Here is a 15476-nt window from a genome sequence, read left to right as displayed (position 1 = left end):
GGAGCGAGTTGCATCGGAGTGGAAGATGTTAACAAAAACAACAAAAAATTGGTCTGCAAAAAAATCTCTTAACGACTAATCAGTTAAGAGAAACTCCAACGCTGCAAACTTTTTCGTTTAACTTTCCCCAATTGTAAAAACGGATCAACGTTTGACTGTGAACGCAAAAAATTAAACTTCATGTACACAAGTAAAAACTTACAGATAATGATAGCGTGCTTTCACAATTTTGAGTTATGTTAGTGGTGTGCGCTGGAAACTTTTAAGGCGAGGATACTTTTTTGAAAAAAAAAAATTGTCGACCGTTGTCCACCAAATAATTTTGTTTTCCGAGCTGTTTTAGATTTACCGTATTTTGTCATTCTGCTCCGCAGACGATATTTTGAAAAAAAAACAGGCCAAAAAAGAACTTTTGGGCACTTTTTGAATACCTTGACGAAAACTTTAACTCCCCCTCTAAATTTAGGGAAAATTGGCGCCTTCGGAAAATTTGGAGGTTGGTCTCAGCTAAAAAGATGGGTCGCAAAAGAGTACCAAAAGAAAACCTTTTGCAAAAAATGGCAACCAGAATTGAGGAAAGACTGTCAGTCCCCCTTGAGTTCACGCTTTAAATTGAAGTTTGAAAAATTCACGCTTGAAAAAAAAAGGAATTCTTATCATTGGTGTTCGACCCTCAATGTGCCTAGAAATACAAAAGAGAGCGTAAAAAAACTGACAAAATAAGTGTTTTTTAATAGATTCGATAACTTAACAATATTTAGGTCTGGCAAATTATTCCGTAAGTTTCTTCATCTGGAGATATGTCGAATCATCCAGGAGTGGATTTTTTGGATTTAGGGGAGGGGGACGCCCCCCCCCCCCCAGGGATTCGATCCCCTGTCGACCCGAAGGGTTCCACCTTGGTACTATTTCGAGATATCCATTTTTGGTGACGGACCCTAAAACTTTTTTAAAAGCGCCTTTGGCGACAATATGTACTAATTTCGAGGTGGGAGTGCATGCTGAAAAAACGCGATTTTTTGGTCAAACTTTTCCAAAAACTGCCTGAAAACATCTTTTTTGGCCTGTTTTTCGAAAGTTTGCCTGCAGCGGAGAGATTTTGGCCAAAACAGGGTCTTTGGAGTGCTTTGGGAGAGCTCGGAAAATCAGTTTGGTCCACCTAAAAAAAGGGGTCGACAAAATTTTTTGAAAATCCTCTTAAATGGGTCACGATGATTTTTTAGTTTTGTCTTTACGAAAAAACTCAAAATTGGTTCAGGCTCGTTAAAAGGAGGGCAAACTCCTCTATCGAACAGCAAATAGTAAAGGTCACGAAAAACGTCATCGAATTCTAGTTTCGAAAATGGAATTTAATCTTCTGATTTCCCAGAATAAATAAAATTTTACTCATTGGCCTAGTTTTCTCAAATTTGGTTCATTTTATCAAAAAATTGCCAATCATAAATTGTTCTAGAAATTCAAAGAGCTTTAAGGGTATCTATTTTTTTCTTTGATATCCAAAAATTGATTTTTCTTTATAAAACAAGTCAGTATTTTTTTAAATTGCGTTCATTGAAATTTTTCCAATTGTTTGTTGGCTATGTTATTAACCTTCTGGTATTCTGTAAAATTCATTGAAAAACTTTTGATCAAGGCAGCAAAAAAAGTAGTATATACATTTAAATTGACAGCTCTCAAATTATTTTATGTATTAAAATGACACTTAAGCTAAATATGAATTTATTTTTAACCAGTTTGCAAGATGTTTTAAGCCGAGGACATAATTGTATTACTACATCGAAAATCAATTATTGAGTAATGCACACATTTTGTAATACAGGATTGTTTCCGTAACTTCACTCCAGCGCTTTCCTTTAGACGGCTTCTTTTTTATGAAAACAACGCAACATGCAGTTCAAACATTACTTCACACGTGTTCTTCTGCGCCTCCATCAATTACAACTTCCTCAAAATTTTCTGAAACAAAAAAATCCAATTTAAACCATATGAAAACAGCCAAAAAACCGTTGGAAAAGTCAATTAACTCAACGAGACTAAAAAAAAACAATTTTTATTGGAAAAACCTTCTGTTTTCGAGACTCAAAGAGAAAAGTATGTGCCTAGCAACTGAGCCTTAATTGAAATAAAAAAACGCATTTTTACATAGGTGTATTAATATGTATGAATGCACTTCGATGCTTATCAGAGCATTTTATGACTTTCCTGAACAAAAAACATTACCTATAAAAGTGTTTTCACTACGTTCATTGACACTTGATAGCCTAGGAAAAATTCAAACTCCACAAAAAATTGGTAAACTGACAATTTCCGAAAGCTGGATCAATAGGTATTTTCCTATTCCGCTGGGAAATCTAATTTTACTAAGGCGAAGCGAAGCTTACGAACAATTGCAAAATAACGTAAGCATAGAATTGCAAGCTGACCAATAGCAAATGACGCAGAAATCACAAAAAAGTATATATTTTACGGACATCGCAAAGTCTAAAAAAATAAATGAGAAGGAAATCACAAAAAGAAAACAAAAACTTCATAAATTTGTCACGACTGATGTTCAATTACAGAGAAATACCAGCAAAAAATGACCAGCATTAGTTGAGACAAAATTTGGGTATACGAACGTTCAGCCGAAAAACAAATGAGTTTAAACATTTTGAGCCATTAAGATGAAAACCATTTTTTTTTACATCCCACCCCTCCTGAAACATAGAAACAGAAAAATATATTTTATCTTTCAGACGACATAAAATGAGCAATTATCTGATAGATACAACATGAGCCGAAACCGCTAAGCGTAGAAAAAAGATTTTTAAAAAGCATCGTAATGAATAAGAATCGTAACAAATCTAAATCTCAGATTTGGCAGGGTAGTTTGGGAAAAGTGAAACTTGCAAAAATGTTCAAAGTTCAGAAATAAGACTTTTTCTAAGCACACAACTTTTTTCATACGAAAATTAAGGAGTCGCGGCTTCTCCACGGAAATTCTCGCAACAGGTACCTTCGACTCAACCGTAGTTTATGAGAAAGTAAAAAAAATTCCAAAAAACAGTCATTAAAACAAACAAATTCAACTTTTCTGGAAGCTGGAGCTTTTTATTCTACATGAATAAGGGCGTACCAGCTGATGCACCGACAAAAAACCGAAATCTGTTATTTTGTTTCAACCATAAAACTTTTTGCCATAAGTTATTCTCAAAAACAAGAAACTTACAAGGTATAACAGTGTTTGAAAAAAAAAACCAATTTTGCTCACTGCCGACTTTTATTATTGACCCCTCAGCTCCAGAAATGAAATTGTACTTTTTGCTAAATAGGAAAAATTTCAAAAACTGACCAAATTGACAAAAAGGCCTTTTTGAGGCCAAACCTTTTTTTCGTTTAAAAATTAGGGCGTAGCGGCTAAAGCAGAAAAGATCTACCTGTTTCTGTTATTGAAACATTAATTTCATATGTGGCGTGGTAGTCTCTGAAAAAATACAAGAAAGTGAGTCAAACATTCCTCGAATGATATTTTCGAAAGCCGCTGAACGTGGAGTAAGGTAAAAAGAGACTGTGTAAATATGCATACACACAATATAACAGCCTGCCTTTTCGTTTGATCCAAAAGTCGGTGAAGTAGTTGTCGAGAAAAACAAAAGATTTAAGCGAAAAAAGATAAAATTTTCGAAAGCATCTCAAATAAAATGAAACTCCATACATACATTTTCATTAAAAAAACTGATTTTGTCGATCAGAAATTTTTGCCCTCAAAAATACGCAAAATAAGTTGACTAAGCCGATAACAAGTGAGCCAAAACCGTTTAATCGTAAAAACAATTAATTAAATAAGACTATTCAAAATCAGCCTTGGTAAAATGACAAATTACAGAACTTTCAATTATACTAAAAAAATTTAAATCAAAATAGAATCCAAGCTTTTTAAAGAAGACCATAAGACAATACCAGGTAAAATAAATTCCATTTTTAAAAAACAAAATAAACCGACGGCCAAAATACGAACTACGCCGGAAATACGAGTCCAAAAAACTCATTTTTTAAGAAATTCAATTAAAAAAACTATTATTGCCGGAAACGGACTACACCTTATTACTATTACTACCTTTATGAAGCTAGTTTTGATTGGATTTTCAAGAAATACAGCATGTTTTTAAACTTACCATTCCGACAAATTGATCATTCTGTGATCATAGTTATTTACAAGGAAAAAAAGACTAGTACCGGATAGCAATACCGTTGCTTATCGCAAGGGTGATTAACACCCCTTTAAATCAGAAGAAAATTTCATATTTTGGAAATTAAGCCGACAAAACATAAGCAGAAAAACGATAAAAACTCAAAAACTTTCCCAGAAAAAACTTCGAATTAATGCTTATCGAAAAACAGAGCCGACAGAAAAAAAGTCAACGCAAGGAAACAGAAAAAACAAGTGATATGTTTTTTTAAAAACTTCAACTGTCGAATTTGAAAAGAGCATATATGGCCTTACAGCTTTATGATTTTCAATAAAAATTTAAAATTGACCTTTCTTGAGTTTCCATAAAAAAAGTTGTATAAAAATGTTGAGCGGAAAAAGCTAAGTTTCCGACTACACGTCACTTGCTCTCGCAAATGAAAAAGGCAATCATTAAAAGTCAATCAGAATTTTTAATTTATTGGAGAGCTTAGTTTGCCTCTTCCTTTGAGCAAACGAACTTGAATCTTATATGAAAAAAAAATCAAAAGTGAAACCCCAAAATTGATTTGAAACTCAAAAGTCATACCGCAGAGTCTAACTTTTGAGTAAGCTTCAAAATGACGGTTAAATTACGGCTCTCCAATGACTCTTGTAAGTTGCGCAAAAAATTAGATTGAATTTCAGCTCCAAAAGTGGACTTTTATAATAAGATTTCCGAACGGAATGAAAATTTTACCCATTGATCGAGTTTTCTGAAATTGGGTTAGTTTATCAAAAAAATTGTGTTTGTTCACTCGGAAAAAACGAGAACGACCTTTCTTCATTTCGTTCACAGACAACTTATTCCAAACTCACGAGCATCGACAAAATTATCATGCATTCGCAGCTCATTAGCACTAGGAATTTGGTGTGATTTTGCAGGTGATACTGTCTGTTCGTTCACCGCCACTTTGGGTTCAACTGAAGCTCCATTTCTACCATGATGCGACATCTCAACATTGTTTAATAAATCTTCATCATCTTCGTCATCTATAGTCAGTTTAGCTCCATTCATAGGACAAGTTCTCCCTAAAAAATGGATATATTATACCTGAAAAGTACTGAACTGTTGAGCGGCAATGCAATGAGTTAGTAGCAGCAATTTTATGAAAAACATATCTTCACAAAACGTTCAAAAAACATTCTGAAAGCGCTTTTAGAATTTTATTCGCAAAAGTTATAATCGCTGTCTTATTTTCCAATTCAGTCTCATTTTTCAGTAATTTCGAGAATAACTATTCCTAAATTAAACTTGATTTATCTCATTTTTCCCTTGAGACTCTAGTTTACTTGCGGCAATTAAATAGCTAGCACTTACTTCCAATGGTGCAAAATCATTTCAAAACTAAAAAAAACCGTCACCTGATGGATTGAAGTCTATTCTGGGGTAAGAATCAGGAGGAAATAGCTGCTGTTCCATGAACTCATCGGCACTGTCGTTAAGAAGGAGACCTGACTCCGGCTCACAGTCAGCTACTGGGAATGAATTTCCGTTTCCAAGACTAAAATTAGAAAGAACATGCAAAACCGGCTCAAAGTTTTTTGGTTCCCCCTAAATATTTTTGGTAGTTTTTTCTACAATATTTTCTTTCATTATTTGTTTCAGAATAATAAAAGAAGTTCGAACCTCTAATTGAAACTTGCAAAATGTTAAGAAAAACTTGCAAAATAGCTGACCATGTGGAAACAGGCAGGATCCAAAACCTTCTCTTTGTTCCAAAAACTTGCACAAAATTATTCTTCCATCCAATGCCGAAGCCCCTCTTAGCATCCTCGTCTGTCCCATGTATAAATATAGGCACTCTGAAGCTCTCTATTGTGGTTTTGTTGTTCAGCAGCAGATAGATATGGTAGCACAAGAGAGATAGCACTCCGAGAATGAACATGGCCGCCACCAGGCCAAGAAATATCACTTGCATCCTGCGACCAAATAAATTTAAGTATTACTAACACGAATTAGTAAATTTCGGCAAGGCTTTCCATTAAGCCAGACCGTTAATTTAACCGTATATATTTGTAATATTAAATTAGTGATTAACCTTATTTTAATCACTTTTATGTGCCCAGTAAAGAACCCAATCAAATCATTGAAACCAATCAAATCATTGAAAGCTCATTTCCCGTAAAACCGTTTCAACCCTGCAAGATAACGTTTCGACGTTTAAATGAACTACAATAAATGGCAATTGAATTCAGTTACAAGCAAAGTAGCAATGCTGATACTGACCTATGTCCTAAAGATATATCATCATTATGCCTCTTCAACTGCCAGTACATGACAAAAAAGGGCATGTCAGTCAAGGTCACATAAAGACAATAGACAGTGGCGTAGAATAGAAAAAGGATGAAGAACTTGTAGTTGTGGAACCCGACACAGTTGTTCACCCATGGACAGTGGTGGTCCATTTTCAACACACACTTTCTGCATATTGAACAGTGGTGACATCTGTCTGGCTTAACCAATGTACAGGGCTTGCAGTATCTCACATCTGAAGAAACAAAATAAGTTTCATTTTCCGAACCAAGAACAGTAAAAATATCTTAATATAATTAATGATTCTATTTTTAGTTCCGGTAACACGTCACTAACATAAACTAAAACATAGTGAACAGGCAATTAGAAAAAAGCCAATGAACGCAAGTAAATAGAAAAACAATGCTGACTAATTTTTTCAAAAAAAATATCAACTTTCAAATTTCGAAGGAAAAAAAGATGATCTTAAAATTCTAGACACAGATGCGAAGCAGAGCTTCGCAGCACGTGCAATACCACAACAGGGAATTTTTTTTTCAAAAAATCAAACATTACATTTTCAAAAGTTTTCAAGTTTTTGTCTCGAATGATGTTGGGTGTCCAACAACACAACCACCAGCAAAAAAACTACTCACAAAAAAACCGAGCATCAAATAATCCGAAAACACTTAAGTAAAGGCCAGTAGCGCCGACAACATGAACAAAAAAATTTTTAAAACTTCAGCTAAAAGTCCTGAATGTTTATGGCCTTCCTCTTTCGGAAACACACAAAATGATGAAAAACATATTTCTGCTTCATAAAACTCAAATTTACGCCCATGACCCGATTAAACATACAACGACACTATTCAGGCCGAATAAAATTTTTTAACAAAAAAAACAAAAGCGTAAAACAACAAGGATAGCCGGTTTCTGTCCAAGTAGCACAGAATATTCCGAACAGTCTTAAAAAAATAGTGACGTTGTTTCGGCTTGGCGTGATAAAGAAATCTGAGCGAAAACGTAGAGCTTAGGCATTTGCATCAGTCATGTAAAATATGCAAATTGAAAAACTATTTTTAAAGACAAATAACAAGAAAAACAAAAAAAAATTCAGAAAAAAAGAAAAAATAAAAGTTTTTGATTCCTAAGATGAAGTTAAAAACTAACTTCATTGGAGTAAAACTAAATTTTCGAGGCTTAAATAGAGCATAAAAAAGCTAATGAAAGCCTGCTCACTCCTTCGAAATTAGACGAAAAATCAAAAACTTCAAACCGGTTTTTCTCGACACCGGGAAAACTTTTTTGAAATTTTTTGATGTGGTTCGAATAACGACTGAAAAGCTTCAATATGATATTTTACTCTAACCAGTCTGATTAATAATTGTGGTACCTGAATTTGCGTGGACAACAAAAAGAAGAAAAAAACTAAAACACGCCCGATTACAAAGTTCCTCCTCATTTTCAATGGTCGGAACAAAAACAAGGCAAAAACAAAAACTTAAAGTCAAAAAAACTTTCCGACAACCGATATGTACTAAACATTTTGCGTTAAAAAAAAGAGATGCTGGCGGGATTCAAGTGTAGGCCCTTAGTCGTCTACTAGTTTTCGTAACAGAAGTTAAATTTTAATTTTCAAGAAATTGATCGTGTTTGAAGCAGACTTGAATGCTGCACAAATGATAACAGCGCAAATGATTCCGTGATTTTGTTAAACTAGTAGTTAACCCAAAAAAAACTTTTTTGATGTGGTTTGTTGATAAAATTAATAAGTACTGTTTTCGTTTCGCTAGGTAATCCAAATTCTACTTTCGAAACTAGAAATCGATCACGTTTTTACGACCTTTACATTTTTGCTGTTCGATAGTGAGTTATGACCTACTTGGTTATACTCATAGAGTAATTTCAGATAAGGTACACCGTCTGCTCGTCACGCTATCTTATTTTCGGCCGGATAGATTCGTGCAACTTCTTAGTCTAATAATTTATCTTAATCTTACTCTTATATCTCCTAGTCTCAATAGATCTAGTGTATACTGGTTTATGCGAGTTAGTTGCCAGGAGAACAACTGTATTCTAAGTTTAATTCAAATTGTTCTGATGCTGAAACTACAAGTAGTTTCAGCACTTACAAATAAGTTTGAAGGTTAGAGATGGAATATGATTGGTTAGTTAGGAATATTTTATAGGAACAGAGAATTATATTTATAACCAATTATAAATTCTAGTTTAGACAGTTCTAAACTAGAATTTATAATTGGTAATAAATATAATTCTCTATTCCTATAAAATATTCCTAACTAACCAATCATATTCCATCTCTAACCTTCATACTTATTGGTTCCAATAGTGGAGATTGCTTTCCCTCTAACAATGAAAATAAAGCAGAAAAATCATCGCGACCTATATAAGAGTCTGAACTACGTTCCTCGACAGTGCGGATTTGCTCACAAAAAGTTGAATTTCACACTTGATGCTTTTGAACATCTCGACCATTAATCTGGCGTCTCCAGAAGTCGATCTGCAGACCTACTGATTAATAATCACTTGATTTTACCACTAAGAAGAATGTGAAGAAGGAAAAAGATTCAACGACAGGTCATAATCTAACCTAGATTGACTTGTCTGCACAAGATGGGTAGATTTGAGGCAGCCTTATTCAACACTGCCTTCTCCTCCTGTTCGTTCTGACTGTCTGTCAGCTGTTCTAGTTGGGTGAGTGACAGGTAGAACCTCTTGTGTGGGGAACCTGGGTCTGTGAAGATGGTGCTGCCATAGGACCACACGAACAGTACGAAACAAATGTGATAGAACACCAGGTAGATGGCTGGAAACGTAAACGGAACGATAACCTCAAACTGAATTTTTTGTTATTGCTCTGACACTCACATTTTTAAAAACAAGCCGTTATAATTATTGTTCAAATTGAAACCAGTCACCTGTTTAAAAATTAAATGGTATAAAATGAAAAACGAGAAATTTTGAGCTCATTTTGGAGACATGAAATTTGTAACCTGTTTGGAAAGGGTGTATAAACAACCAAGATAATGATGATGATAATCTTAGAAAAAGTGTTTTTCCAAGTAAAGGGACCCCCTAATGTTTTTTTTGGGGATGGAAGTACTAAAAAATTGTGTACAGTTTCAATTTATGAACTCTTTTGTTTCAGGAACAATACAAAGTCGAGAAATAGTTACCAATTCTTGAGAAAAACAGCTACTGAAAAACCAATTACAGCCCCAACGGTAGTTGGTTTCTATTTTGTAATAACAATTTTTGTCCTTTTGGAAATCTTTTTACAAAATTTCCGCGCTAATACAAAATGCATTTCATGTTTAAAAAAGCACTTACTTCTTTGAAGGACGTCGTCGATTGCATCTGAAATTAAAAAAATCACCGATTACTTAACTTTGAGATTTCGTTTGCTGACATCTTATTGCACTAAAATCTAAAATTTAAAACAATTTTTGAAGATTGAACTTCTTTTCTAAAAAACTAGTAAATACAATAGTTATACAAATTATTAACAACACTTATTAAATTTATACAGTCTATAATGCACTTATATGAACAGTTTTTATTGAACAAGTTTCAATTTTCTGGTAATCCTTACAGCTCATCCTTGAGAATATCATATTGAGTTTCTTGCTTCGTCTCCTGACCATTGTTTCCATCGCTCTGAGCACTATCAGTTCTCTTGTTTCCACTTGACTCGTTATCAGTCGTTGCCGCCGCCGCCTTTCTCGCTCGTCGCTTTCGTTTCTTCGTCAGCGCCTCGTACGCTCTCGTGATATCCACCATTCTAGAATTATACTCTGCCAACTTCTCCCTATCTTCTCCTCCGTGTTTATCTGGGTGGTACTTCTTAGCCAGTTCTCTGTATCTAGCTATTATCTCGTCTTCACTAGCCCCCCAGTCCAGACCCAGAATCATATACGACTGGGTATCTTCCATAATTCTGAAACTCCTCGCTTGCGTTTTTATCTCATTTAAAAACTTCATCAAATCCGCACGCATTTCACTCAAAATCCTCCAATAACTGAAATCTTCAGTTTTGTTTTTATTCGGTGATTCTCGGTCGAAATAATCAGCAACTATGTCTCTAAGATATATACGTTCCCCTTCTTTCGTAACTACACTCACATTATGGTACAGCATAGAGCCCCATAAACACGTATAGAATACTATTCCCAAAACAACTGCCACCAGCTTGAGAAGAGAAGGATCTTTTGGAATGACTGATTTTCTGTAAGAGCGTTTCCAGTAGCTCAACACTGTTGAAAACAATGCACAGTAGCTTGTCATATCAGGGTTCAAAGGCAGAAACAGAGATGGTGCAAAACCACCCATCAACGCCCAATGCAACGATATACGTTCGTATCCAATATTTCCGACTAAATAATTTCCGAAAGCAATCGAAACCGGGACTACTATAATCCAAATAAAACGATGCTCGTTCATTTTCCAGCCGAAGCAATTCTCTGGAACTGAAAACTGCGCCAAGTATCCGTAAAACATACTGACAGTCAACATTGCCAGGAACCGAGATCCTCTAAACTCGGGTTGCTTGTATTGCTTCATTTCAATCATCAGGCGTTTTACAAATACCGGATCCAAATTGGCCTGTTTGACATACTCTGGAATTTTCCAGAAATCTCGGATAAACGCCGCTAGGAAACCACCTCCTGTAGTCCAATATGCGAAGCCTTGATTGATTCGCCCCAGGTAGAAATGATGAAGACCAGCTACGCCTCCTAGTAGCCAGTAGAAGTAAGCTATGAACACTTTTTTGTTCTTCCGCTTCACAGATGCTCCTTTTTCAACAAGGCTCGTATTTCCACTTTCAGTTTGCTCCGCTTTTGGTTGGGCCGTCGCTTCAGTAGTTTTTGTTTTCATTTCAAATAAAACTTAGAAAAACATAACAATTTTTTGAATAGAACTTGCCAATGGCAAGGCTAACAATAATTAAAGGTTAAAATGCTGAAAAATGAGACACATTCTTACGTTTGCGTTTGATGAACAAAAAGCAGATCTGGTGAATTATATGACAAAAACAGAAATCACTCATAGAATCACGTAATGAAGAAGTGTTCACAAGGAGCAGGTGTTTTTAAATATGAATCATTTCAGCTACTTTTGTACATTTCCTCAAACTGAGAAGGGAAAATAAAGGAGAAGCATCTGAATAAGCAGCGTCCAACGATCATTTATTTAGATTCTAAAAATGGATAATTACGTCAGTGCGTCAATATTGTATAGCAGAATATCAGGTAGGACTTCACATTTCGATGTAACTAAGGTTTCATGCTCAAGTAGCTTGTGTTTGAAAAATAGGATGGTCTTTCAAGCGCAAAAATATGGTGGCTAGAAAAAATCTGATCTAATACACAAGTTTTTTTTAATCGCCAAGTTTTTGTTAATACTGATTTTTCAAAGGAGTAAGAGCGACGACTGAAAAAGCATCTGTGAAAAAATAGCACTTGAGACCCCGACACCCCCCTTCCCTCACGCTCACCCTCACCCTCCCCCTCACCCGGTCGATTACTTTTGCTCTTTTTCTTCAAAAACTTTGCTCACATAGACTGATTAAAATGAAATTAGGGATGTCAATTAATTCATTGATAGTTAGTAAGAGAAGTAAAAAAGGCCGAAATATATCTAAAAAAACTTCCACTTCATCTTCCTATTCAACTTACAGAAACATAGTTCGACAGTATACGCATAGTAGGACCACGCGACAATCGCAGATATGAACAAGACGGGGATCCATCTAAGAGTATCGGCCACACACAACACACAGCAGCAGATACCCGAACAGCATCGCCCACGTTCATTGCTGCGCTTCTCTCCCGACTGCTATTAGCAGAAGCAGTGTATTGAACAACATGATACAATTTATATAACTATACTTAAAATTATATTACTGATATTATATATTACTGAAATTAATTTTTATATAAAAACTCAGTATCAAAAGTCGATCTGAAATAAGAACATAAAACCAAAAAAAAATTTGAAATTGGGTAATTTTGTTTAAAAAAATTGCAAGCTAGGATAATAGTTTTTCTTGTTCCCCAAAATCAGAATTAAGAAATGAGCAGAACTAGAAACGTAAAAAATCAAAATTGCGCATAAATATCGGAAAAAATAGCGAAATAATGTGCCGTGATCAACCAGTTGAGAATAAAAAGACAAATCATTATCCTAAATTAGTAAGCTAGGCGGCTGAAAATCATCGTACAATTTTTATATTATGTTACCATGTTAGGACAATACTCTGCCTGTGAATTTCTGGCCATGATTGCTGATGACGATGATGATGGTTGAACCTTGAAAGGACTTCGAGAAGCAAATAGTCAACGTTTCTTAGGAACCCCAAGAGATGAGGTACAACGACTCCTGATGCAACAGTATATAGAGCGCATAATAAATAAATAATCTGAAAGAAAAACGCTATTAAAACGGCAAATAATTTTTAGCCGTAAATGATAGAGATGGCTTCAGTTTTTTGATGCAAATGGAATTAAATATGCTGGAAACTAGAATGCCACTTGAACAAATTACGTTTCTGCCGTTGGAATAAGAAACATAGCCAACAGTCAGTTGGAACAGAGCCAATGAACGCAAGTAAACAAAAAAAAATAAATAGATGCTCTTTGATTTTGAAGAACAATTTATGATGGACACTTTTTTTGCAAAAATTACCGCAATTTGCGAAAAAATGGATCAATAGGTAAAACTTTTATTTAACTGGGAAATCTGATAATTAATTTCCATTTTCGAAATCGATCACGTTTTTCGTGATCTTTACAATTTTGCTGTTCGATAGAGGAGTTTGCCTTCCTTTTAACAACGGAACTGAATTGAAATTGAAATGAAATCAAATTCAAACCGCGAAAAAGTAAATTTGAGCCTGAACAAAACTTTATGACTTAGTGAAAAAAAATCATCGCGACCTAGATAAGTCTGAGCTACGTTCATCGACTCTTAATAAATTACTTACTTGAACAAATCAAAACTAATGAAAAACGAGGATAATTTCTTGGCATTGACCTCAGAGTTCATCTCGGATCAAACCGACAAACACACAGCCAATAACACCTATATCGATATAACAAGCAACTTTTTCCATAATTTCACATGCATCGGATATGGGCATCTTCTTTTACGCTGAATCAGTCCCCTCTGAAATATCTTCAAGTCTTTTAGAAATACGTCAAAACTGAAGGATAAAAAGCTGGAGTTTGAAATGCTAATATGCAAAATCCAACAGTTCATAGAAAGGTATCTTGTAGTTTGCCATGTATTCAATTGTCAAGTGGTTGTCTACCAAAGGCTGTCTGATTGATGTCCATTAACCAAATGCAATAAAATATAACTCAATTACAGATTTTTAAAAAAAGAAATGGCTTTGAGACAGTTACTTTGTAGTCGGATACAACATAAATCTTAGCGCGAAAACAAAGAAAACTCAATTCCGCAATTTACAATGACATACCATCATTCCATTCTATTCGGGTGTTTTTTAATTTTTTTTTTCAACGATGGAAATTGGGGAGGATGTATTATAGTTTTTTCTTTTCTTTTTGTTTTCAATGCAGTATCAGATTTTCTTCAGAATGGGTCGAGTGATATAGAAAAATGTTGAAAGCTTGTTTTGAAAACATTTTTTTCATGTTTTTTTGTTTTTCATTCATTTTTTGAAAACAAGTGCTGTCGCTTATGCCCTATTCACAATTTTCTAATTTTTTGTATATTCACACAAGACAAATCAAACCTAATCAAAACGCGCACTAAAAACTACACTATTTCGAAAAAAAACTTATTTTTAAAGTTTTTTTTATGAATATGGTCGGAATATTCTGTGCTACTATCGTCGGAACCATAGGTTTTCTAGCGTCATCATGCGTCAACTATTTCAAAATTTTGAAAACAATTCTCCAAAAAAAAATAGAAAACTTAAGAAACAAATTTGAGTTTTCGTTTTTCTAATCACTTTTTGGAGAAAACTTTCATCAAACCACGCAAACAAAAACGACACTAAATTGAAAAAAGAAAAAAAAAATTTTTTTAAGAATGGTCAGAACAATCTGGGCTACTTGCACAGCAACCAGCTATCCTTGTTACAATTGTTACAATCCAATTGAGCCTTGGAGAATTTTCCATGGTTACTAAAGCATTTGTCAAAGCATGCAGTTTGATAACTGCCATAATCTACTTTTTAACAAAAGAAATTCTATTTAAATCGTAAAAATTTCGATAACTTTCATAATAACTGAAGGCTAAGACTGTGGAGACTACCTTTCTTGCTTCAATTTAACTAAGAGTATATGAATGACAGAGAAAACTTAAAAATTATTTAGGCAAAGAAAATATTTTCCAAATGTGAATTTTTGTACTAAAACATCATTTGACTTAACTTTACGGATGGCGTATACACTCTGCGCATTTTCGTTTGCTCTATACTTCGGCTGGTTTATTCATACTCATTAAAACGTTGAGGTTTATCATGTGACAAAACCAAAAAAATTCTGCTCAAAATTAATCATAAAACGAACGTTGAATTACATTGACAATGATAAAACACGACCAAAAATCAAATTCACCCAGAACTGGCAGGTATTGAACCCTAGCTACGCTGCACTTACATTCCGCAATATTATTACAGTGCGCGAGAATTGACTAAATCATGACGCATATGAGATCGATGACATCGCAGAAACCTCACCGGTCATCACAAAAATCCTGGCCTGTTATCTTCGAGTATTTAGGAGTCAATTCCTTTCTATTTCAACAGACTCTATTTCTAGCCACTTTTTTATATTTATGCATTCTATCTATACTTTCAAAGTTTTGATACAAAAACTACAAGTTAAACAAATTGTTAAAATATAGAGCTAACTTTCGCCTTTATACGTGGCTATATTTTTCTCTGTCTCCCAAAGTTTGACTTTGTAAAGCAAATCGGAATGTCCATCTTGATCCATGTGAAACTTCAAATTTTCCCAAATGTAGACGGCAATGTTTTCAACA

At 34.5% G+C, this 15476-nt stretch overlaps 3 protein-coding genes across 3 annotated transcripts in view; 1 reads left to right on the top strand and 2 right to left on the bottom strand.

Moving 5' to 3' along the window:
* Positions 1-1664: 1664 nt before the first annotated feature.
* On the bottom strand, positions 1665-12878 carry LOC134847848 (palmitoyltransferase ZDHHC20-B-like). Its single transcript, XM_063865082.1, has 9 exons — positions 12725-12878; positions 12140-12299; positions 9795-9821; positions 9055-9270; positions 6438-6699; positions 5888-6130; positions 5573-5712; positions 5027-5239; positions 1665-1956 (listed from the first exon to the last, which is right to left on the bottom strand). Exons 1-9 carry the CDS (start codon positions 12740-12742, stop codon positions 1907-1909), a joined length of 1329 nt encoding a protein of 442 aa, XP_063721152.1. The 5' UTR covers positions 12743-12878; the 3' UTR covers positions 1665-1906.
* LOC134847849 (dnaJ homolog subfamily C member 22-like) lies at positions 9838-11839 on the bottom strand. The gene has a single exon (XM_063865083.1). The coding sequence runs from the start codon at positions 11337-11339 to the stop codon at positions 10053-10055; it is 1287 nt and encodes a 428-aa protein (XP_063721153.1). The 5' UTR covers positions 11340-11839; the 3' UTR covers positions 9838-10052.
* LOC134847846 (ankyrin-1-like) overlaps positions 9981-15476 on the top strand; it is a 287174-nt gene continuing 281678 nt past the window's right edge. Inside the window, exon 1 of the mRNA XM_063865079.1 lies at positions 9981-9985. The gene's annotated coding sequence lies outside the window, so the exon portion shown is untranslated. The remainder of the gene's footprint in view (positions 9986-15476) is intronic.

This window comes from Symsagittifera roscoffensis, chromosome 6 (genome assembly GCF_963678635.1).
Source record: "Symsagittifera roscoffensis chromosome 6, txSymRosc1.1, whole genome shotgun sequence".
In the NCBI taxonomy this organism is placed as follows: Eukaryota; Metazoa; Xenacoelomorpha; order Acoela; family Convolutidae; genus Symsagittifera; species Symsagittifera roscoffensis.
Note: the sequence above shows the minus strand (reverse complement) of the source record. Positions and strands in the feature narration are given on the sequence as shown.

Coding starts and splice junctions, on each gene's coding strand:
- LOC134847849 (XM_063865083.1), bottom strand. CDS start 11,339: ATGAAAACAAAAACTACTGAAGCGACGGCCCAACCAAAAGCGGAGCAA.
- LOC134847848 (XM_063865082.1), bottom strand. Junction 9,271..9,794: donor CGACGACGTCCTTCAAAGAA/GTAAGTGCTTTT, acceptor TTACGTTTCCAG/CCATCTACCTGGTGTTCTAT. Junction 1,957..5,026: donor TGATAATTTTGTCGATGCTC/GTGAGTTTGGAA, acceptor TTTTTGTTTCAG/AAAATTTTGAGGAAGTTGTA.